Genomic DNA, 24,655 nt, shown 5'->3' on the forward strand with positions numbered 1-24,655 from the left:
GCCCCGCGCAGCGCCGCCGCCGCCGCCGCCCGGCAGCCGCTGGGGGTCACGGCGGGAGGGAGGGGAGGGGAGGGGGGGGGCCGCGCCTCGGCAAGCGAGCGGCGCGAATCGGACGGGCAGCACGAGCAACCAATCGGCGGCCCCGCCTTCCTCCTTCCCGGCCACTCAGGGAGAGCTCGGGCGTGACAACACTGGAGAAGGGGCCAATCAGCTAAAGAAAGAGGAGAGGAGAGGCGGGCAGAGCCAGCCAATGGGAGGAGAGGGGGAGAGGTGACGCCAGGACGAAAGGACCAATGGCAGGGGGAGGACAGGTGGCGCAGGTCAGGAGGGCGGGGCCGCTCAGCCTGCCGCGCCTGCGCACTGCGCTGCCCGTGGGACGGCGGGGTGCTGCGCCGCGCCGCGCCTGCCCGGGCGAGCCGGCGGCGGCGGGCGGGGGCGGGGGAGGAGGGGGCCGCCGCGCGGCGCCTCCCCCGCAGCGCGCGCCATGGCGGCCAACGAGGACCAGGAGGTGAGGCGCGGCGGCGCGGGCCGTTGGGGCCGTTGGGGGCGGTTGGGACGATCGCGGCGGAGGCCCCGCGGGGCGCCGCCGAGCTCTCTGGCCCGGGGCGCGCCGGAGCCTCGCCGTGCGCCTGGAGTGACTAATGGCTTTTTTGTGCTTCCTTCAGATGGAGCTGGAAGCCTTGCGGTCTATTTACGAAGGGGACCGGTGCTTCAGAGAGCTCAGCCCGGTTTCCTTTCAGTACAGGGTAAGGCCCCGTGAAGCCGCGTAGGGCAGCGCCGCGCCCTCGACGTTACCGCGCAGCGCAGCTGTCGCGCAGTTCTTGTGAAACGGTGCTCGGCAGGCTGTAAAGGCGCTGACGGCTGCGTCAGTGGGCTGCTGCTCCAGGGTCTCTGGCAGGGCGATGCTTGATATCGCAGGGCTTAATATCTAGGAACCTACTCCCAGGGTGGGTTAGTTACCCCTCAGCTGCTTCCACGTCTGCGTAACGCGTAGCATGCGGACTGCGTGGAACTGTCAGATCGGCCAGGCCGTGCTGAGCAATACTCGGACTAGCCGTAGGAAACGTCACTTCGAGGAAAGCGTTTAAGTAAAGTTTTGCACCTTCCTTGTTGCTCAGTTACAAGGTTCTCTTGTCCGGGGGTAGTTTATGTGCCTTATCTAGCTGCTAAGGAGAAAACGTGCAAAATGCTTTAGGTGTGTTTACTGGTGTGATCTGCCCTGGGGAGAAGTGCAGGGAGTTCTTGTGTGAGGTTTGCAGTTCAATTTTGGCATGAATTTCTTGACAGCTTTCTCAGATATGAAGAACTGGAAGTTCTCCTGGGCATGGGCTGAGGCAAATCTTTGGACTGCGAGAGAACTCTGCTGATAGAAGTTTAGGTGCGCACGGGACAAAAGAGAGTTATCAACATACTCTGTCCCAAAAGTGGAGAGCAGGCATCTTAAAACCTTTTGACAGTTTCTTAAAAGGCTTTAGAATTGCATCATTAATTGTAATGAGATAGGTTGATTTTAATAAATAGCACTTGATTCTTACCCATGCAAATACAGTCTTCCTTTATTGACAGGACTGCTTCTTTGTGAATTTATTGTCCTCAGAAGAGTAAATGTAGCATCCCTACCTGCCTACAGCATAGCTAGCTTTTGTCTTTGAAAATTTTTCATAGACAAAAAAAGATCATGAAAAATTAAGAGAACCCAGTTTAGACACTATATACTTAGTTTCAGATAAGAGTACGATGCATCTTTCCTGTGAAAGAAAATGTGTGTTGAGGCAGCGTGGTACAACTAACTGCATGATGAATTTAAAAGAATTAATATGCTGTTTTTCTGAACCTCATTTGCCTACCACATAGGTGTTTTGTAATCAGTGTGCTGAAAATTTGAGATTAAAGATTTTGCAAATATGAGAAGTAGTAGTAGCATTGCTTAAAGTAAGGCTGCCCAATTTGCAGGCTGCACTGACAAGAGGAGTGGTAACTATGCAACTTTCTTCATGGATTTGCTCTGTAATATGTGCGCAGTGTTTTTCTGAAATAAGGAAGACTCTGTAAGCCATACCACCAGTTCTCTTCATGGTGGCTCTGGGAACTGAATTGCTTCTCTGTGGATGATGTCTTGGTAAATGGAGCAGATTTGTGATTTAAAGCCTAATGCCTTTACCCCTAAAACAGAATATAACTTTGTTCACTCTGCTGAAACAGACTGCAAACAAAATAAAAACTTTTTTTTTAATGTAAATTTACAAGTATTGTAACAGTATCATTTAAATTTTGAGTCATTTTGAAGTGCAGTAGCCTTGTCTTGACTAGGAATCTTTTTTGATTTTACTTTGTTCCACATAGGTTAATGAAGCCAGATTTTGAGTCTTCTAAAATTAGGGAAATTCTTCTTATAGTATTAAAATACTAATTAAATCAACTTTGTTACAGTAGTGTAACAAATCCATGTGTGAAATGTTTATCTCTGTTTGTAAGGTACATTTTTGTTGGCCTGTATCAATTTTCAGGAAAATTTTGATTTTTTTTATTTATTTAACCGAAGTTAACGTAATCCTTATAGCATAATCTATAACCTTTTTTTTTTTGTTTTCTTCATTCAGACTCATTCTACTGGCTTCCTGAATATTCCTTATTAGTCATTCTTTCTTACTGTAAGCTAAAATATCTGTAGAGTTAAGAAATAAGTATTAAAATTCTTACCCTATTACTTGTGCTATCTTTAGACATTAATTATTGCGTTTATATTTCACCGCTGTCTTGTGATTTGTTTTCATATTGTGCTGAGGTTGGATCGGGGGGAAAAGTGCGATAAACAGAAAGCTTTATCTTTCCTGTTCACATATATGTTTGTATAGTATTTGGTTTGCAGACACTACAAAGCCGCTTTTAAAACCAAGCAACATCTCCACAAAAAAAAAAAAAAAAAAAAAAAAAAAAAGTGTTTCTGCTGATTTTTATGGAATGAAAACTGCAGGGTAGAAGTTAAAGTTCGTGTCATAAATGTAATACTACTTTTCTTGATAAAAGCTTTTAATACAGGTAATAGTATGAAAATAGTTTTTAGCTTCAGAAGGGATTTCTATAATCTTAAAGATGTGAAAGATACTGGCATTATAATCTTTAATGAGCTACTGAAAATTGTTGACTTACAAGTTTTGTCTTTTCAGATAGGTGAAAATGGAGACCCCAAAGCCTTTCTGATTGAAGTTTCTTGGCCAGAAACATATCCACAAACAGCACCAGTCATATCGATGGATGCTTTCTTCAACAATACAATGTAAGTATTTAGGACAGCTTTCTTCCCTAGCTTTATATGTTGGGGAGCTTTTTTGGTTGACAAACTTTTCTTCTGTCAAGATTATAATTGAGTTTTATGGTTTCTTTTAGATCTTCAACTGTTAAACAAAGTATATTGGATAAATTAATGGTAGAAGTTGAAGCTAATCTTGGAACTGCTATGACATATACACTTTTTGAATACGCCAAAGATAATAAAGAATTGTTCATGGAAAATCAGCCTGTTAACACTGTGGTAAGTAGAAAAATTCAGATCTTAATCTGTTGCTTTTAAAAGCACTTCTCAAATATTTTGTATGGTAAATTAGAACTCTAAATACTCTATCTTTAAGAAGTTAATCAGTATGCTGCATGTAAACATGTTAGTGGCTAAACAGGGGTGTGTGGAATATGGTGCCACAATGCTCTGTGGTCATAATTTATATGTATGACACTCAGGATATTTCAGTTGTTCTGGTTCAGTAATCATACACAGGTACCTTCGTTTTTTATTTGTATTGGCTTCGGAAGTATGATAGGTGAATATAAAATATTTACAACAATTTTTATCCTTCTCAGACTTCAGCAAGCAATAGTATTGCAATTGGAACTCCTGATGTGCCAGCAAGTAAGAAGAAAGATAAAAAGGAGCAGTTATCCAAAACCCAGAAACGAAAGCTAGCTGACAAAACAGGTTTGTTCACTATAATGCTTTGAGCAGCATGAGAGTCCAACCTTTACAGCAGTGACATCTTGCTGCAGTCAGAATCAGTAGTCTCTTGCTTATAAAATTAGTTACTTTAAATCTGTAGTCTCTTCTTTATTTGTTTACATGAATTATTCTTACCTGAAATGTTAGTTCTGATCAAAACAACTTCCTACAAATATGTATTTTAAGGGGAGAATTGTGGGGAGAGAGCATTTGAGATGTCTAAAAAGCATATGTTTTGTTAACACGCCCTGAGAAGTAGTTTGCATTATTAATGTTTGCGTTATGTCTAATTTTTAAATGAAAATGTTATTTTCGGAACACAAAAGTAAAACCTTTAACTTAGTATATATCCTCAAAATAGAGATACTTTTGCAGACACTCTCTGCTTTTAATGAAATGGTGTCTTGTTGATTGAAAGTCTTCAGCTTTTTGACTAATTCTGCAGCGGACTTGTATGTGTTCAAGCTTAATTTTTTTCGTGATCTGGATGATACTATTCTATTGCAGCAATAATTTATATGCTATGATAAGAATTTCTTCATATCATTTATGTATTCTAAATGCATAACTGGCATACTAAATATTTATCTTACAAAGGAAAATATGTGTAAAATCTTGTTCTTTGACAAAATGCATCTTTGCTGCTCAACCCAACATCATTTGAGTTGCCTTCTAAATCAAGTGTTAGGATTAGATAAGATAGTCCATCTATTTAAACAGAAATACTTTAGAAAATAAAATATTTTTCTAGGATTTGCTTTATTAACATCTTTTGGTTGTCTTAAACTTTTAAAGAACATTTAATTGTTATTACAAGAGTTGTAAAAGAATATTTAGGTATTTCAAGAGTAGCTTCAGAATAATACAGCTATTTAAGAATAGTTGTTAAAATAAATTCTAAGAAGGATTTCATTCATTGCTTTGTAATGAAAAAAATCAGGTTTTATTGATCGTTAGCTTTTTTTTTTTGATTTAAGGAAAGATGAAGGTTCTCTTTAGCTCATGCATTGAAAATAAAAACTGCTTGTTCTGCAGATCACAAAGGGGAACTTCCTCGAGGATGGAACTGGGTGGATGTAATTAAGGTAACATCATAGTTAAGAGTTATGAAAATACAAAATACACTGCATATGTACTTTGGTTTCCTTCAGATGCAACTACAAATTATGTTTAATCTGATGTCTTTTTGCTTCTCTTCCTAACTTTGTTTGGATTTGACTGTGATGTCTGATTCATTTCTATATACGTCCAGCATGTAAGTATTCTCAAGTTATCTTTTTTAACACTGAAAAGATTTGCAAGAAATAGGATTGAAAATGAGTAGCAATTCTTACTATTTCATATATTTCTCAAATGCTTTAAAAATGCTTAATTTTTCTGAATATTAAATAGCATCTGAAGCACTTTCATTCCTCTCTGAAACTCGTTTCAGTATTTTTTTTCATTTATTGAGCAATTAAATTTTAGTTTTTGACAAGAGACTTTAGATGTCGAAACACACTGCAAATACTCTGTCTTTGTAAGAAAACAAGATATAAAATAAAATTAGTAGTGCAGCCAGGTTCTGGAGAGCAACAGATAGGAAAGTAGAAGCAATGAGTAGCTTTCTCAAGTAGGGACACCTTACTGTCTCCTACAAGCCTGAGCATTCTCTGCTATAACTCTTCAAATGAAGAATTCTCTTCTCCTTGTTCCCTCAGCACTGATATTTTTCACCTCCTTGTCTTTACTGTTAAGTGAAAGTGAATATAGCTGCCTGACAAATTTTATAGCGAACTATTTTATTTTATACAACCATAATTAATTCTCAGTCTAAGGCTTAACACCATTGCTAGTTGTTTAATACCAGTGAGCGAATGTGGTTATGAGCAGAGAACTTCTAATAGTGACTATTTGTTGTGGACATCATGGATTTCAGAAAAAGTTTCCTGATAGATGCACTACTTTTAATAATTATGGACTTAGCCTTTAAAAAAGGGGAATAATAATTTAATGTCTGTTTTTATATTTCATGCACATGTGTATGTGGAAACTGAGATGTGTGGAAATTATTTTTTGTTATTACATCTGTTTTCTTTTGGAGAGCTAGGGACAGTCTTCAGTTAAAATAAAAACAGTGCCCTAAGGTGTATTTTCTCCCTCTTCCCCTTCTCTTTAATCAGGCACAACCTTTCAATTTACATTTTTGAAAGTAGTTTGTAAAAAGGAAAGATAGAGTTTCAGGTTCAGGAAATAAGCTTATTTAGTATATAAGCTAAAGAAATATTTTTGAGTCATTTGCATCTCTTAATACAGTAGCACAGTCTGTATTATTAACTAAATACACCTGTATTCTGTGTAAGATGGAAATAATGTTGTTCTTGTTTCCTAATAAATGGAATAGCAGTCTAAACTTTGAACACTTTCTTTTTGTGTCTCTTTTATAGTTAAGCAAAACTGGTTCTAAAGATGATGAATAAAGGACTTTGGTACAAGGAAACTCCACCTTTTAATACAGTACAATTTTGGGTCACCATCTTTCTCTTAACAACTTTCTTACTTCTTGAAGTAAACATTTTATAAAGCTCAATTTCCTAACTCATAAACCTAGTCACACGAGTTTATCTAGAGACTTTGTGATCTTTAACAACAAAACTTGCCTTAAATGAAGGTTAAAATGTGACAAAGGATATAGAGAGCCAATGTGGTGAAATGAATAGTGATATATGCAGTGTTAATTAACTTATATTTTGCTCTGTAGTAAAATCCTGTTATAGTGAACTGATGATACTGTAAACATTTCCTGATGTTCTTTTTGAATAGAAAAAAAACCACACTATAACAGTGATTTGTCACTTTACAGCATAATTCATCAAAATAAATTATTCCATGGAAACAAAACCTTTGTCATTTGTTTATCTAATAAAATATAGAAAGAGAACCTAAAAAGTTGTTACATGACAATAGACACTAGAGTTTGTGGTCCTGTTTTCACTAGTTATTGACTAAAATAGTAAATTTTAGCAAATGCAAGGCCAAATATTCTAGTCCTTTTCAATAACAGTGGTTACAGCAGGAGTGTATCTTCTTTATTTTGTGCAGTGTACATCTGTTAGTCTCTCTCCTGTGTGCATCTTTACAGAAGCCTGAGGTCTGAGGCAGGGGGGAAGAGTTCCCTTGCGTGTGTCTCAGTGAGTGTTGGGGTTTGGTAACTCTTTCACTGAAGAAATGGGGGTTCCTGGGAGGAATTTGTTGGTTGAATGGTGGGATAGTGGGAAGAAGTCAGCACTCTGCCAAATGTGTTGGGAAAACTTTTCTTTCTTCTTTTACTGGTCTACTCTCTTGTATTGGAAGGAGAAGTCATCTTTACTATATGAATGGTAACTGAATGCAAGATGCCTTAATGTCCTTTTTTTTTGTTTTGCTTTTTGTTTTGAGGTGAATTTTAATAAATTACTATTTATCTGCTGTGGTATGTGTTATGTTTTTAATTGTGTATTACCTGCTGTATTTTTAGGGCTGAGTTTGAATTTGCACATAGTTTTCTCTTCCAAAAAAAGTATTCTTCAAAATTGGCAGAAGAAATAGTTTTTCTTCCTTCATGTGTTCTTCCGTGTTGCTATGAGTATTTTGTTAATATGAGGGTTAGGCATCCCAGTAGCAATCATAGAATATCCATCGTGTTCAGTACACACAGCCAGTCTAGTGACTCCTTTAAAGAGGAGTGTGTACAGCGTTTAGTGAAAGGGATGTTACAGGCGCAGACTGGACGCTCTTGAGCAGTGATGCTGAGATAAGAGCTTGTGCAGTCAAGAGCAGGATAGTTTACACTGCTGTCATCAGGGCTTCAACTGCTGCATGTACGGGATAACTGGAAAATATAGGCGTTACTGATTAGATCAAGAAAGCTTATATACAATATACATTAATGTAGTTGTTAATTATTTTAAATATTTTATGCTTTGCCAAGGGAGGATAGACTAATTATATTGCAAAGCTACAGTTTGTCTTATGTACTAAAAAAAATGAAAAAAATAGTATGAAATGTTGTGACTGATCTCTTAATTTTTTTTCCTTCACCTGCAAAGAGACTGTGAAGAAGTTTGAAAGAAATATAATCTGTACTCATATCATCTGTAAGAAGCTTAGTTTTTACTGAAACTGTAGTTACAATAGGTGAATGTATATGGTTTCTTGATAGGGAAAACTATTAATACTAAAAGAATTTTTGATTTTGGAAAGTCTGATTTCTTTCTAACTCAAATTGCATTTATTAAAAAGCTAATAAAATACACAAGGTGGCATTTTTTTCCAAATGATGCAGTCGTATATTTGGCATAAACTAGATGCTTGTGGCTCCAGTCTGTGCACAACGTGTGGAAGGGAGTAGCACTTCAGGAAAAAGTCGCTCTACTGGTTGCTGTGCTCCTTTAACAGGGAAAGGCACACTGCAGCTTCAATCTCTGCCAGCTGCAGAACGGGTTGGACTTTTCCTATTCAGAATCTTTTCAAGGGGAATTATCTTATCTGTGCTAGTATCCTTGGTGTATAAATAGTTTCCATGACAATTTATTTGAATATATTAGTTGGAGAGAGCAAGGGAAGGACAAATAAGAACCACTTCTCTTCCTTTCCTAATATTTTTGTGTATAATGACAAGGGCATGAACCTTGTGAAATGCCTGATTTTTCAGCTTCAGTTTCTTCACAAATCACATATTATTGTGAAAATGCCCTAGCAATTTATTCTGGTTCTATTAGCAGCGATTGAGAACATGTTTGTTCAGAGGTCTGTTTTTGAGGAAAATACTTTGCATTGCTTTTCTGTGGAAATTTTGAAAGGTAATTTGTTCTTTTAAATCATTTGCTCCTATGAAACAGTAGCTGGAGCAGAGTTGTTTCAACATTTAGAGCTGGATATTATGGAAAGGCCTGAGCGCTGGAAACAGAGGTGGAAAAATGCGATGATTCTTATCAGATAAGACATACTATAGATAGAGATCATGACTACTGAGTGAATTTTAAACCCCGTCGATTTTTTTTTTTTGTGAACTAATAGAGTCATTGGCAGTGAAAACAATGTTTTATGATTTATTTCAGTAGGACAAGAGTCACTTGTTTGTAGTGCCATGCTATCTATTTCAATTAATTTTGCAATAAGGCTTTGATTGAAGTGATAAGACAAACATCAGTACTAGCAGAAGTAGAGAAAAGTAGCATCCAAGATACAGGATGATTAAAAAGGAGTTGTCAATTATTGGAAAGTTTTCCTTAATGCATAGATACTAAATGCCTTGCTGAAGCGCTAGATGAAAGAATTTTCCAGGAAAAAATCTTATCTTATGGTGCTGTTGCAGTAACCACTTGGAAGCTATACATAATCAGATGAGATTTGCCTTTTTTATTTATTATATTTTATTTTTTTTACTTTTTCAGATTTGTCTCTGAGAATCTTTGGAGTCTCAGGACAGACTTGGAGTAGGAAATGAGATGATAATGCCACAGTTGTTATATATTAGACCCAAAACTTAAATGTGAAGTTTAACTTATTTTTTTAACTTAATTTTAACTTAGGATTCTGTATAATCACTCCAGTCTTTTTGTACATATTTGAATTGGTTAATGTTCCTGATGCTTTGGAAAGTTGTTTTGCAGCAGACTGTCACTTGAGGACAAAGATTGCTTTTTTAAGAATATATTGCTTTAGTTGTCTGATTTCTTTTTTTTTCTTTTCTATTACTTCAAGTTTTGAAAACAAATTTACTGAGTTTTCCAACAATACAAGTCAGTACAATTATATTTAAAATACCTATATTTTTCCTTTATTTTTTTTCACTTCTCTCAGCACGCTATCATGTTGTAGTTTGTCTGCAAATTAGAGGGTAGAATGGGGGGCATCTTCTTTTCCTGTGAGTCATGCTGGTGCCCTGGAGCACATCACTAAGCAATGCGCTTTCTAGCTTCAAGTTGCTGGAGCCGTTAGCATAAGGTGTATGAGGTTTTGGCTTTGAACTGATTTGGTATCTCTAGAAAACAGTGACCTCTTCCCCAAAATCTATCCAGCTGTTTCTGTTGATGATATGGGCATTATTTTGTCCTGTGTTCATAAAGCTTTTGAAAATTTTATAAAATGTGTAGTAGGGCGCAAGGACTGTCACATTGACATTTCATTTTGGATGAAACTTCAAAGCAGTCTTTAGTCATATCTGCATGATGTTAAATACAAGTTATTTGGTGATGTTATTACAACACCAAAGGAGTTCCACTGTGTCGTAATGTGTCAAATCCCAGGGAATAATTCATACTGCCTTTGAGTACATTAGGTGGTGCTGATAGCTGTGAATGATCAGCAGTATGGACCTAGCATATCCTGCTCACCTCATTTCTCAGACTTACACAGCTGCTACTGCAATCAAGGCTGCTGTTGTCTTGTGCTGCCACTGCAGTTGGTGGTACATGAGGTGGGTAGATAAGCATACAATGAGTTAGAGATTTCAATGAGAAAAAGAAGGGTAGAAAAAGAATTTATTTCTTGATTGTGAAGCTTCAGCAGAGTTGCAGACTTAGGAAATCTATCCTCTCAGCTTTGGCAATGCAAGTGGTTTTGAGGCTGTACTGTTAAATTTGTGTTGTGCAAGTCATTAAACTGATATGAACTTACAATAGTTTCCCTTTGTAGTCGGTTTATATAATTTCATTTAGTGTTTTATCCTATTGCATCATAAGCACTTGTACTAGTGAAGCCAAAAAAACTGCTGTCTTGTAGATAGTATCTTGAGGGGAGAAAGAAAACTAAAAATGAATGAAAAGAGAAACCAAATGGGAATAGCAGAATGGTGAGGGAAGAAATGTTCATTCACTAGATAAAATATTAGAACTGCAAGAATTTTGGATAGATAAGAGGAGAAAATAGAAGGAGTTTAAAAAAGAAAAAAAAAGGATATTCTTGTACACAAAACTGGGAAGAAAGAGCACAGGTGATAAATCTTTGTTGCTTCAAGACAACGAAACGAGACAAAAGCTGATTCCAATTGCAGAGCTATAAATTCTGGAATGAGGTTGGGGTATGACAAAAGACTAGAGGGTAGATTTTGTTTCTGCCATTGTCATTTAGTCTTTGGCCAACATAGCTTTGTCTTCCTCAGAATGGTGCTCTTAAATGTTCCTGAGGAGAATGATCCAGTTTTCCTATCTGTTATTTTTTCTGTTGTCCTCTTTCTGAGCCCATCAAAATAATCTGAAAATCTGTTCTACTCTTAGAAACGAGAGAGAACATACTGACTAGGCATTGGGAACACATCTTAGAACAGCTAACAGAGGTGAAAGAATTTCTTTTCTCTATTGCCCAGTCAGAGCCAAGGGAGGAGTGACTCCAAATGGCTGAATTACAGAAAACATGAGAATCTAAATCCAAGCACCAATATCTTATATCAGGCTGAAAGTTTCCCCATCTAGTTTAAAGTTTACACAGCTGTCCATTGCCCCTATATCTGAGGTGTTCATCTTTACAACATCACAGAAATTGTAAAACTCTTACTTGGGTTTCATGCCGTAAGTCGCTTAACTTGCGGGATCTGATAAGGTCAAAGCAATGAGAGAAAGTCAGCCAAACTGTAACTGCATAGCTTTGGGGGAGAATGATGGGGTTGTGCATGACTCTGAGGGCATAATTTCATCTGCTGTCTCTTTATTACTGGTAATGATCAGTGAAAGCAAAAAGTCAGTGTCTAGGATGAATTTGGAAGGTATCATTCAAGAAAAGATAATCTTTTCTAAAACAAATATCTGTTATGATATCACTGAGAGGTAATAAATACAAAAATCATCTTGTACAGAGTCACTTCAGAGCAGGATCTTACTTTAAATCAGGTAAGTGGCTTTGCCAGTAATGCATTTTATGATTTCCTGCAGGAAAAACAAGTGTGGGGAAAAGCACTGCTGTCTAGCAAACTCCTATTTCTACCATAGGGAGCCATTTGATCTCTGCTTGTGTGAAGACTGTGGTTCAGTTGACCTTGAAGGGAGAGATTTTATAATAATACAACAAAAATGTAGCAGCTCGTTGATAAGAGTCTGATAGAAAGTAATCTCCGTTGATAGTTATTAAGTTTTCATAAAGTTACCAATTTTATATTTTGTCTGATGAAGATCAGCACTAGAATATTGCCAGTTTTCAGTTAACTGGTATACAGCATGATTATGACTTATTTTTTCTCCTCAGACCATATGTCTTTAGATGATTAAAAATTGCAGGAAGTCGTATATAAAATTTTACATGCCAAAATTAAAGCTGCCCGTATGATGTTTGTATGAGAAAGATTGTGTAGAAAGATTTTCATTATGTGACCACGTACTTTTTTTTTCTGCTGGTTGTACTCAAGCAGATGACTTAGTGCTTTGCTTCCTAGTGTTCCAGTTAACAGGAATACAATACAAAGAGCTGAGTTTGTTTTGTATGCTCCTAAATCTGAAAAAGGAGAGAAGGAAGAAAGTTTGCACTTCATAAAAGTAACAAAAGTAACAAAACTGTCCCTGAAACAAAGCAGGCATTTGAAATGGGATAACCAAATTCACTTGCCTCTGTGTCTGATGCAGTAACAGTGGCTGGACCTGAGTTGTTACAGTGCCAGTTTCAGAGTCAGTATTCATGCACAGTGAATCTGTGACATTTATAATCTGCTTGTGGGTAATTTCACTCTTTATATCTTCAATGTAGGTTATTAAGCATTTCTTTCAATAAACTTGTGTTAGACTATCAATACAGATCCTAATGTATTATTATTGGATCCTAGTTACAACTTCTACTTTTTTTATTAAAGACAGGAAATACACATCTGACTGCTTACACTTTCCTATCCACCAGTAGGAGGATTCTTGAAGAGAGTCGTATATAGTCCTTCTCTTAGTTCAGAAGCCTCTTACAATTTGAGGTACAGTATAGTATTAGCAAGATAGAAGGGATTCAAATATTCATATAGTAACTCATAATAACACACTTGCTGTTCAGCCTTATGTCAGAGTCTGCTCAGTGTTTTTTCAGTTTCTTATGAATCAGTTCTTCCACCTCCTTTTTTTATCAGTAAGAATTTGTTCTGCCTGGGAAACAGGCTGTGAACTTGATTTGGTCAAGGTATTGCCTTTTTCAAATACCTTTAGGAAAAAGCAGGGCTGGAACACAATTAAATTACAGGGGCCTTTATGATAAATACGATAACCTGTAAACTCACAGATGTTATTTAAATGTGTCAACAGTAGTAGACATAGGTCAGGTTCAACCCACCTACATCAGGGTACTTTTACTGTCTGTGGACACTTACAGGAAAGTTTCAAGGAGCTTTAGCAGCAGCTTTCAGATTGCCTCTTTTGGTGATGACTCATGATCGGAATAAACTCCTATCAGTTACTAATGGTAGAATCTCTGTGGAATCATTCCAAGAAGAACCAGTCATTGCTTATCCTTACACCACCTGTGGCTATTGCTGGTTTCAGAGCACCTTTTCTTATTGGCAAAGGACCTCTAAAGACTCTGTATAGCACAAAACAGTGCTGTGTAACTAAAGCATTAGCTCTGGATATAAGGACTTGTACAGCAATTAGTACCCAGCTTCTTGAGCCCCGATGTATTTGCAGCTACCTGGAAAGTGGGTGAATAGGATGGACATGTTCTTTAATGATCGTTTCATAGATTACTTTGGGGGTCTATTTATTTATAGACCGGTAGTGATTAGGAAGCTGCATGTTGGATAGCAGTACCTTGTGCAGCTCTCTGGTGTGTTATAGAGACATACTTAGAGGGAAATACAAGGATGGTCAGCCCCTTATGCTTACTGGGTGAGGTTACAAATCAGAGCATTCAGAACGCAGACAATAACGACACCATATGGCATAGTCCAATCCGTCCTGTGTGGGGTACCAGAAGTGTGTATAATCTGCATGGATAGCCTCTTTTCAAAAAAATGTGGTTACTGGAGAGTAAGTAACCACTATATAGACCTGTAGTCTTTGGTTCGTTATAGTAACCAAAAGTATTAAGCTGAACTCCTTAAATCTGGCTGTACTGGGAGATTCAAAGCTGCCTGATGTGAGCAAAGCAATCGATGACCGGAAGGATTGTTCCATCCCATGTAGATATACTTAGAAATAGTCCTGCTCCTACAAGTAGTGTTTTTCTAATCTTGAAGTAAAAATGAGATTAAAAACAAAGTATCTCCAAAATACAGGAAAAAAGTGGTTAACGGTTACGTTAACCAGCAGATTAGAATAAAATTTCACATATGAATTAGGGAATCTTTTAAAGTGAACAGACCGGTAAATGTATATAGAACTGCATAAACGCTGGCTGGAAGAAGCATCTGAAAGTCATCTAGTTGAACCTACCTTATGAAGCAGGGCTATTCTTAACACTACATCAGATCATCAGTGGCTTTTTCTAGCCTTGTCTTGAAATTCTCCAAGAACAGAGATTTCATAGCCATTCACAGCAGCTTGTGAGCTATGCCATTCTCTTAGTTGATTTTTTTTTGTTAATGTCCAACCTGAGCATGCTAAACCGTAATTTGTGGCCACCACTCTTTGTTTTACTGTCTGGTGCTACTACCGAGAAGTGAACAGCAACACTGCAGGAAACTCCTAAAGCAGGAGCCAATTTTTCATTTACAGCACTCTATAAAGTGTGAAAAGCATTTTGAAAGTATCTACTGTCACAGTTTTTCTTTGCAGACCACAGCAAATGTGTCAAGACCCATTAAATCAATTAATTTCCTGCTTTGAGAAAAATCCTATTTCAAAATAGAAATTAACATTTATAAATACAAAGTTCATTCTGGGCAATAAGGTCTTTGCTGAATAGAATTCAGAGATGACTTCTTACTGAGCAGAATTCTGAAGATATGAATAAGATTGAAATAAATTCTGTTCTGGATTTATATTTCAGTTATCTTTTTTTTTTTTTTTTTTTTTTTTTTTTTTTTTTTTTCCCTATGCCATTGAAAGCCTGTAAGTGCCTGGATGCTGAGACAGTCATAAACTGTTGTTCCAGCATGCTGATAAAGATGGTTTCCCTCTAGAAGCACAACACTGAAAACAGATTCACAAAACTTTAGAAACTGTCTTTTTAATAAAACTGCTCAAATTAGGGTGAATTTAGCTCAGTTAATATTTTGTATATTTAAATTATTAATATGCCACCAGCAGTTAACAAGACCAGCAACTCTTTGAGTAATGTAAATCAGAAAGTTTCTTGCTTTTGTTAGTTATTGTCACCTGTAGAGACGTGGTTGTCACTGGCATGTACCTTAGACAACAGCAAGTGAGGGAACAGATGCATATGTGAAGATATATTTAAAGGTGTTTGATAAGTATCTTTTTTTCCACAATTTCATTGAATTTCTGATAAGCAACACTGTTACGTTTATCTCCTGTGCATTTTTCTAGCATAAAATGCAACATTGCCTTGCACAAAGATCAAGTCAGCTAGTTGGACTTCGAAAAGCTCTGGGGAGTAAAAATTGATCAGTGCTGAGAAATACAGAAACTCTTAAAGTAAAGGTAAGAAATCAACCGTGAAGAATCAACTTGCAGCTCAAATTTAGTAGAGCTATACATAAATTGTCTGCAAATAGTGTTTTAAATTAAGATAAAATCTCAATTTATCAGGTGGGTGAATTACAAGAGCTCAAAATTGGGTCCTGAGCTGCTGTTACTTTGACTTTCCTAATCTCATTTAATGAGGAGATTTCACCCAAAATTTTTGCAGTGCGTACCTAGGGACAACATTCCTCCACTGATTTTCTTCCCAGCCTGGACAGGAAATGGTACTCAGCATTACTGCATGTTTCCCTTATAGATTTTATGTGGAAGGGAAATGTGTTGGGTGGGAGAAGAAGAAAAAAAGTTTATATAGACTTCTGAATGGTACTGATTACTCATATCTGGAACTAATTAAGAAAATTTGTGTCTCATTATGTGTATAATATAATGTGCAAGCTACAGTATGTCTCCCTCCTTATTTATTTTCTCCTATTATAAATTCACATACTTGACTTACTGTGTGTTTTTAACAGCTTCTGACTTAAAAATTTCTCTTTGGAATCATCACAAGGTCTTTGACTGTTTCACAGATGTGAGTCCTTCTTCTGTTAGGTTCTCTATCAGCTTGCAAGCAGATCTGGAAAGAACCAGCTCTTACAGTGCCAGAGAACACAGGTATGTTTACAGTTGTTGGAGAAAATAAACAACACAAAACTCCAGGCAGCAATACGTGCAAAACAGTAATTAGGGGACACATCAATGTACCCTGCGCATCCAGAAGAAAAGTTTTTCAGGTCTATGGTTGTGCAGGATATCAAGGTATGTCATTATAAAATCGATCCCAGTTCCTATAGAGACATACTTTCTGAGCTGTGTGCTAATTATTATTATGATTGCTCATAATTCTGCTATGACACAGAAGAAAAGAGTCTAACTCTGAAAGTTAGAGGAATTCATTCTTTTTTGATTGTAAGTGACTCACCGTAACTTGGGACAAAGTTTCAGTTTTATTGTCTGTTTCCCTATCCAGGAAACTGGAGAGGAAAGAAGAGAGGAAAAGATAAGACCCATTCTGAAGAATTTGCTGTCTGAATAGGAGTGATATAGTTGAGTATAGTCAGGGAAAAGAACAGTCCAGCAGGATTTTTCAGTCTAAATTTAAGAATACCAGGAACCTAACATGCTAATCAAGTTTGAACAGTTCAATCTGTAAAAAATACATAATAGAAAAAATTGACATGATGTCATCATTAAATTACTACTAGCTGAGAAACATGTTGTCAGTATATTCTTTCAGAAAAAGACCAGTTATGTTTCCTTTTTGGAGTAAAGGGAGTCTAGGGAGTAAAGGATCTAATAACAGTGGTTTTGGTTGTAATGCAAAGATCTAAATTCAAAGTAGAGATGCTCTTACCTTCACTTTAAAATATGGCTGATATGCATTGTTTCTCTGCATGTTAAAACATCTCTAAGGTATTTTAAAAGCTGATAAAATACTTTTGAAGGTGTTCATCATAAAACATTGAAGGGAGGAAAAAATTGTCTAGAGAAACACACAGGAACAAATCTGGAAATTTTGAATTGAAGCTGTGACATGCTTGTATATCAAGTAAATGCAATTTCCATTATGTGAAGAAATGAAGATAACTCTAAAATTAGCTTCAGCTTTTCTCACAGATTTTAATAGTTTAAAAATTTTAGTGTTACAAACTCAGAATGCTTCTGCTAGAAAGGAGTAGCGCACAAAATTTGCTTTTAGCTGTATATTTTCCTTATCCAATTTGGCTCATCAATATTTAAATCTCTAAAATTTGTGTCTTGTAAGCAGAATGGTTAAAATCTGGTCTGCAGGTTTTGTTTATATATGTACAGTGTTGGTTGTTCGTATCAGTGAAATTAGAAATGTAAAAGTGTATCCACTATTAGAACCTCTGTCTTATTTGAGAGGTATTTTTCTTCTGACTCATTCAGAAGATGCCACTTGTACTGGCATCAAATGCAGCAAAACAATCAAAACTATATTGGTTATAAGATTATATGGTTATAACTTCAGCTGATGGACCTGAGGTTGGGGCTTCCAGATAGTATCAGCAATAATCACCCCACTTTTACTACATCTGCAAACTTTGAAGAAGTGTCAGGAAATGGCACATCAATATTTTTTGTGAGGCTTTTGGGGTCTTTTTAATTTAATTTTGAGATTTTTCTTTTTTTTCTGTGAGGGAACAGTAAGTATATTACTGATTTTACCGCATAAAGAAAGTACATATAATAAACCTAGACTGCGAAAGAAGGGAGAGTGGAGCCAATTCTTCAGTGATGCACACTTTAAGGGATCCTGTTATGTTGATTTTAGTGCTGAATGTAAGCCAGGGTTATATTTGTCTCTTTTATGTTCCTTTTTTTTTTTTCATTGCTTTCAGCTTTTTGTTTGGCAAAAACATGATGATTCTGTCATCCAGAAATATTATTGAAGGAAAATTGAGAAGTAAGTAAAGGTATAACTGAAAACATGAAACTAAATGAAATAAACTGAAATCAGAAGATGTTGTGCTGCTTATCATGGGGAATCAAAAAAGGCAGTTCTTACTGGAAAAGCAGTGCAGATGGATGATGGTCAGGCTGGTGTTACTCAAAGCTTTTGGGGAACTGGCAAATCATCAAAAGAAAATGTAATTGAAATTTACTGCAATAAATAATCAGACTCATATATTTTAGATGAGCAGGATTTGTCTAATGTTTCCCCATTCCTCAAACATATACCTGAAGTCGAATATGTCAGAGAACTGCAGCTTCTTAACCAATGTTACTAACTGGATGAAAATTGTTTTCCAAGTATTTATAAACTGCAACCTATCCATCAGTGTTCAGTTCCTTTTGTTCTGGAATTGTTTGGTAAAGGTACAAATGTGTTCTTCCTATCAATCCATTAAGGAGATTAATTTATTCTTCATTAGTCTGAAATTGGTTCACTTCTTAATCAGTGAAAGTTTACTGCTACTCACATATAAGAAACACTAAGTCTGAAAAATTTTGGAAAAGAATGAACTTAACCTAGTCTCTCTCAACATTATTGCCTGCAACTGGATCGTATTTTTATTTAAATTAGAAGTAATACTTTCTGCTTTATGTTATGAAGTGCAACATTGGAAGATGTAATTCAAGGGAAAATTTCACTGTCTTTATTCTAATAACGCTGTCATCAAATAGGCAAATGAGATTTTATCCCCCCCTCTTAGAAATGGTGTTTAACTGAGGCCCAGTTGAGATACATATTTATTAAGGCAGAGATAATAAGACTCAAGACTGTATCTGTCCATCTGCCAATCCGCACAGCAATTTGGTACACCATAGCTGCACCTATGTGAAGTAATTGTCTGTGTTCTTTCATCATGTTTTGTGATTATAGCAGCATCTTAATTTTCCAGTGCGTTCTCACTGCCTGTCTCTCTTGCTTACTTTCATAATATATTTTACAGGGATATTTTCAGCAATGATCCTGCATGCAGGCAGCACACTAAGAGCAAATGGCTGAGCTGTTTCCAGAAACTATGTATTTCAAGGATATGCCCCACTTGCTCTCGGTGAGGAAGCATCCGCTGAGCTTCTTTACACAGGTGAGACTGGAAACCCAAAATGAAGAAGTTGTTACTCAGCTGGACTGATCAATAATACATTTTTTTCCTAAAGGAAGAAGAAAAGTTAATTTCAGTGCCAGAATAAGTTAAAGGAGCTAGAGACATCGCTGTTCTTGGCACTATTCAGAATCTTTTGGTAGAATAAGCAGTACATGGTGAATATGTTAACTGCTGTAATAAATATGTTAAAAAAAGAAAAAAAAAACTCAGAGACATTACTTGTTCTTAATAACCCTAAAAGTCTTTTCCTGTTCTTATCCACTGGCATATGTAACTCCTAGAATCTACAAGCTATTATTTAGGCTCTACCAGAGGAACAAAGAGCCTGGAGTCTGGCCAAACAAAATAAAGTGTGTACTGTGAAATTCTGTTTAACACTACTTGTAGAGAACAAAATGCAGAATAAGCATAATAATAATACAGGAATAATTTGACAGCAGAACCACACATTTCATGATGTTCTTTACGAATACAGAGATCTCTTCAGATTTTCATGTGAAAAACAAACAAACAAAAAAAAGTCAAATGGTTACCCTGAGGCTCAAAGTGATTGTGCATCATAGCCAAGAATGTGATCTAGTACTTCTTTCTGCCACTCTTTGCAAAGTGTAGCACTCACATGAGCAGTTAAATTATTTATAGAGAGTATAAAGCTGCCTGCAATCCAGTAAGGAAAAGTTGCTCCTTCAGGGACATCCTTGCCTATTTTTTTTATTATTATTGTTTTTTTAGGTTACTGCAGTTGGTTACTGGTTGGTTAGTACAAGTTAGACCAATTTAGTTCTTAATCAGACCTTATGTGATAGTCTCTGCATTAGAGTTGTCTATTGATCTTCTTGACCTCCACTTTGTTCTTTCTGTTAAGTTACCCAACCCAGACAAAATTACTAAATTCCAATCAATACTTTGTCTTATCAGAGTTTGTTAGGAGGTTTCACAGGGTTCTAGAATGGTCTGTGTTGCTGCCAAAACATCTTGATGTTTGTCTTTAGTGTTACCTTCATACATGCTATGTTCTCTTCCAGTGTATTTTTTAAAATTATTTTGACAATAAGTTTTTTTAAAAAATGCAGTTAAGAACATTTTTCCTCTCTCAAGTCTTGCAGCAAGAGGTTGTTCAAGGATTTGGGATCCAGGGCTCTCCAGAAGATCACTCTTGCTGCTTCAAGAGAAAGGTCTATTACTTGGAATACAACCTGTCAAGCAAGCAGGTTCAAAATGTATTTATATCCACCTTGTGAAAACAGAGGTTGATAAAAGGAAATATGAAGCACATCAGAACTTCGTAGCAAGCATCCATGCACTGGTCTTCCTACCATCACTTTCCTTTATTTACATCTGTGCAGAATGTTGAGGATTTCTTTTCATTGTGTTCTAGATCTTTAAACACAGAAAAACGAAGATCACAGCATTTTCTGTCTTGTCTTGACTGCACCTATGTGTTTTCTCATGTTCTATCCTAAACCTACTGTAATTGTATACTCCCAAGTCAGGTACCTTCACTCTTCCTTTAAATCTCTTCTTAGAATTCCCTTCTTTCAACATGCTTTTCCCACTTAGATGTTTGTTCTGGTGTTCTTTATACTTCTGCCTTAATGGGCTGCCGCCTTCTAAAACTTCTTCAAGATCAGTCTTGCATTTGTTTTGCCTATTAACTCAATGCTTAGTATTCAGGAAGAGCTATATGGGGAAGAGGCCACAACTTTTTTAAAATCATTAAAGAGGTCTGCCAAGTTTGAGTAATGAAAAAGGTTGAGATTTTGCCATTCTGAATTCACCCTGAGTATCCTACTTCATAAGCAGTCCCAACATAAACAGTATGATGGTCATAGAATTAAGGCAATGTGAATCAAGAATCAAAATCTTATTAGCACTTATTAATTTGTTTAATTAAAATTTATACCTGCTCAGTTATTGCTATTAGTTCTATATCTTAGTAACAAACTCGACTATGCCTTGAAGATCTGAAGAAGCCAAGGAAAGTATTAGGTATGGCTTAGAATAAATGTTTTCTTCCTAACTGTAAAATGAGATCTAACTGGGCTCATTTAGCATTGACATTTGGAATGCTTTTCTATTATATGACCTCACAAACAATGATATTAATCTGTTCAGAAACAATGTAACATAAGATACAATGTATATATTTATGATTTCACTTTATCTTGATTCTTTCTTTCAGTCCTCATCACAGATCATCTTTATTGTCAGTGTATATGTGCTCTGGACTTTGCAAATTTGTAAAATGCAAAGAACATTATTAAGCACAAGCCTGCTTTGTATTTTCTGCCCATCTACAGCCCCCTTTGTCTCTCTCATTTCAGTGAAAAGGGTTGGCCATTACTTGTCTCATCATTCAGCATGTTCTCGTAAAGTAAGCATGAAGGATTGTTATTTTCTTGTTGCAGACCTAAAATTGTCAAATAGAAACAGTAATGCACAGCTATCACATGAAATTGTTAGAAATAAGTTTACTGCATCTTGTACTGAAAGTCAGAGTAATCCATGCATTAGATATAATGCACATTTTACTTTGTTATTGCAGCAGTTATCACTGGCTGTCTTCCAGTATGTGTTGATTCAACAAATTTCCATGCTTGATATATTTTTATCTCTCTTTGTAGCTTCACATCGATATCTATAAGAAAAATGTAAGCTGGGACAAAGATGGAATTGCCCCATTAACAGATCCTGTTCTTGCTACCTTGAATGCCTGTGCAGTGACTTTCAGAAAATTGTCATCACCCAATTCCACAGATCAGCTCTTGACAAGGATCTAACTACTATTCTGAAAAGTTATAGTGAAGGAATCCTATTGTAGTTAAGTGAGCCTGAAAATTATTTTGAGACTAACAGAAATATGACCAATTTGTTTGGTATCAGGTGAGGTGTTTCTAGTCAGTTGACAGATTGCTTTACCACAGAATACACATTGCTTACCGTGTAAGGATGGTATTTACAGCATATTTTTAATTTATTAATTTTTAAAAAATTTGAAGAATTGGAAAATCAGTTTAGGAGCAGAGAATATTCTGGGGAAGGTAAAACCTTAAAGTTAATTTTGCCTTCTGTAATAATTTTAGTATTTCTTTGTCTATATGTTTCACTTTATAGGAAAGATTTTTTTTTTTTGGTTTGGAGTTACACAAATCTATTGGGAGCTACACTAAACATAACATTAGAGACTTCAACCTCTGTCTCTAGAAGTGTTTACAGCTAACTAACGCAGTTGAAGATAATGGCATATTTTGTGCAAACTTATGAAGGCCTATCTCTGCAATTTTATTAAAAGTTTGTAGATAGGTTAGTTGTGTTTAAGGACATAGTCTGCATATTAGATAACTTTCAGGTGTACTTCCAGTGTCATTATTGAGTGTGCTTTTCACAGGTCAGAGAGTGATTCATTTACTTGCAAGACTGCTGGTATTTTTTATGAATGGAGGAAAAGGAAAATGTGTTTAACAAAGGCTTTCTCACCTCTTCTCCCAGAATAATCAAGTCCATGGTTTTCTCTGGAATGTTGGATGTCAAGAGGTAAAAAACAAATGTTTAGAAATGACTGGGATGAGAAAATTCTAGCACATATTCAGCAATGTCAGGCTGGGTGCATTCAGGAGCAAGCTGCCACTTATTTTGTGCCTATCAACACAAAGCTAAACAAAACATGGTATAGTGGAGAAAAAATTTGGAGTATCTCATCTGTCTGTAAAAACTGCTGTCATTCCCCCCCCTCTTTTGGGAGTTTTCTATTTGCCTTCCCCCCCCTCCAAAAAAAAAATAGTATGTATTTGATTGGTCTTAATAATACCAGCATTTTTTTTTCTTTTTAATAGTTTCCTATTGCATGTTAGATCAAGTACAAACTCACTTCTGAACCCTGCCCCTACTGCCATCACACTTGTGTTTTTCTGAATCTGGTGGAGTTGCAACTGTGCAGTGCTTACCTGAAAACAACCAGAGTTAAGACCAGTGAGAGCAGTGTTAAGTTCTATTAAGCCTTTGCTACCAAATTGTTGAAGTCTGTAATACCTCCATGCATAACCAAATTTTCAGTTTTGTTTTGTAGTTCAGAGGTCAGTGGTAGTTATTTTAGTGTTATAATTATGATAAGTTGTTATTATCATAATCCACGTATTCAGGACACTGCAATGAGGGTGTGTGCCTCATTCTTGTGGAAGGGCTTAGGTTTGTACTCAAGAATGTAAATTATAAGGCATGCTTTAATTTTCAGTTGTTTCAATAGGTAAATCTGTAGATGTATGCAGTTTGTAAATAAGCTATCATCAATTTAGAAACATCTTTCACTTTTCCACTAGACCTAAGCTCTTGCAACAGATAAAGAATCTTTGTGGTATGAAATCTGCGAAATGAGAATTTTCTGAAAGCTACAAACCAAATGTGTTTGAGAAAGGACATCAAACTCTAGTCTTTAACATATCAGTCAAGAATCTGAGAGAGTATATTCATCAAAGAAATAGTGTTTAACCAGTTCTTGTTTCTATTTTAATCCACATTAAGTACTGAAAATAGAGTTCAACCTGGACCGAAACCCCTCTCTCTTTTCCTTTTCCCCTCTGAATTTGAGGGGAGTTCAGTTCAGACAGGAACCTTGCATCTCCTCTTTGAAACACAAATGTGTCAAGTTGTAGCCTTAAGCTTTAATTTCAATTAGAACAGTTACTCCATTGGTATATTTTTTGTATATTCTTTAAAAAATATATAATGTCCTGAATGCAGTTTTGTTTTGTTCCATGATAGTTACTTTTACTAGAACTTGCTATTCTCTGCAGTGTGCATTACCCACCAGAGGGAGCTGAAGCAGAGAACTGTCAGAATTTGGTTTGACCTTCTCATTCTCAGAGGATTCACTAGTGGAAGTCCTCTCTTTCACTTCGTGGGGCTTTGGAATAGGCCCTTTGTCTTCAGCTTATCTTGGGAGCAGATGCAGACTATGTAGGGAGGCAGCGCGCAGATTATTCTTTGATACAGCTGTTTTACAGAATGCTCTTAAATGTTGTAATGGAAAAATAGAGAAGTAGGGACATACTTGACACCTTCTTAGAAACCCACCTGAGTACTGGTTCCAGCTGCTGCTTGTGGTCTATGCTGGCTATCAAGTTCAGGTACAGACAAAACAGTGGTCAGTGTATCTCCTCTGCTTGCCTGTGAATACAGGGTCTGTGTTTAGTCCATAGGATGCTTAATATGTAGTTATAAAAAATGGCTATTTATAAAAAGTGGCTATTCTTTAACCGGTGAAGATAAACTGTGCTGCAGCAAATAAAGTACCTATAGTATCGATGCCTTCTATCAAGGGAAATAATGGTAGTAGATTTGCTAACAACAGCAAATGTCTTCCTGCTTGCCCTTGGTAGCTCCACATGCTCAACAAATATCTAAACTCTTCTTTCAGTGCATTTGAGTTTGCAGTAAAATTTCATCACAGCCTGTGTTAGAACTGAACTACAGTCTTATCACAAAGGTGTAATGCAAGTTACATCCTCTATAAGAACATCCACTAG

General features: G+C 36.6%; 1 protein-coding gene across 15 annotated transcripts in view; it reads left to right on the forward strand.

Annotated features, from left to right (window-relative positions):
- The first annotated feature begins 429 nt into the window (after positions 1–429).
- Positions 430–24,655, forward strand: part of RWDD4 (RWD domain containing 4) — a 39,359-nt gene continuing 15,133 nt past the window's right edge. For 6 of the 15 annotated variants that reach the window (XM_062575757.1, XM_062575761.1, XM_062575759.1 and 3 more), the window contains exons 1-12: positions 430–508; positions 666–746; positions 3,168–3,277; positions 3,388–3,532; positions 3,856–3,970; positions 5,024–5,073; positions 15,400–15,513; positions 16,067–16,170; positions 17,919–18,167; positions 18,975–19,112; positions 21,758–21,958; positions 22,522–22,667. In XM_062575757.1, the coding sequence (XP_062431741.1) occupies positions 485–508; positions 666–746; positions 3,168–3,277; positions 3,388–3,532; positions 3,856–3,970; positions 5,024–5,073; positions 15,400–15,477 (603 nt within the window). In that variant the 5' untranslated portion in view covers positions 430–484 and the 3' untranslated portion in view covers positions 15,478–15,513; positions 16,067–16,170; positions 17,919–18,167; ... (1 more) ...; positions 21,758–21,958; positions 22,522–22,667. Of the gene's footprint in view, positions 509–665; positions 747–3,167; positions 3,278–3,387; positions 3,533–3,855; positions 3,971–4,965; positions 5,074–5,240; positions 7,443–15,399; positions 15,514–16,028; positions 16,171–17,918; positions 18,168–18,974; positions 19,113–21,757; positions 21,959–22,521; positions 22,668–24,655 lie in introns of those variants that run through there. The other 9 variants (XM_062575763.1, XM_062575758.1, XM_062575760.1 and 6 more) reach the window with 9 other exon arrangements.

The sequence above is a fragment of the Rhea pennata genome, chromosome 4, assembly GCF_028389875.1.
Source record: "Rhea pennata isolate bPtePen1 chromosome 4, bPtePen1.pri, whole genome shotgun sequence".
In the NCBI taxonomy this organism is placed as follows: Eukaryota; Metazoa; Chordata; class Aves; order Rheiformes; family Rheidae; genus Rhea; species Rhea pennata.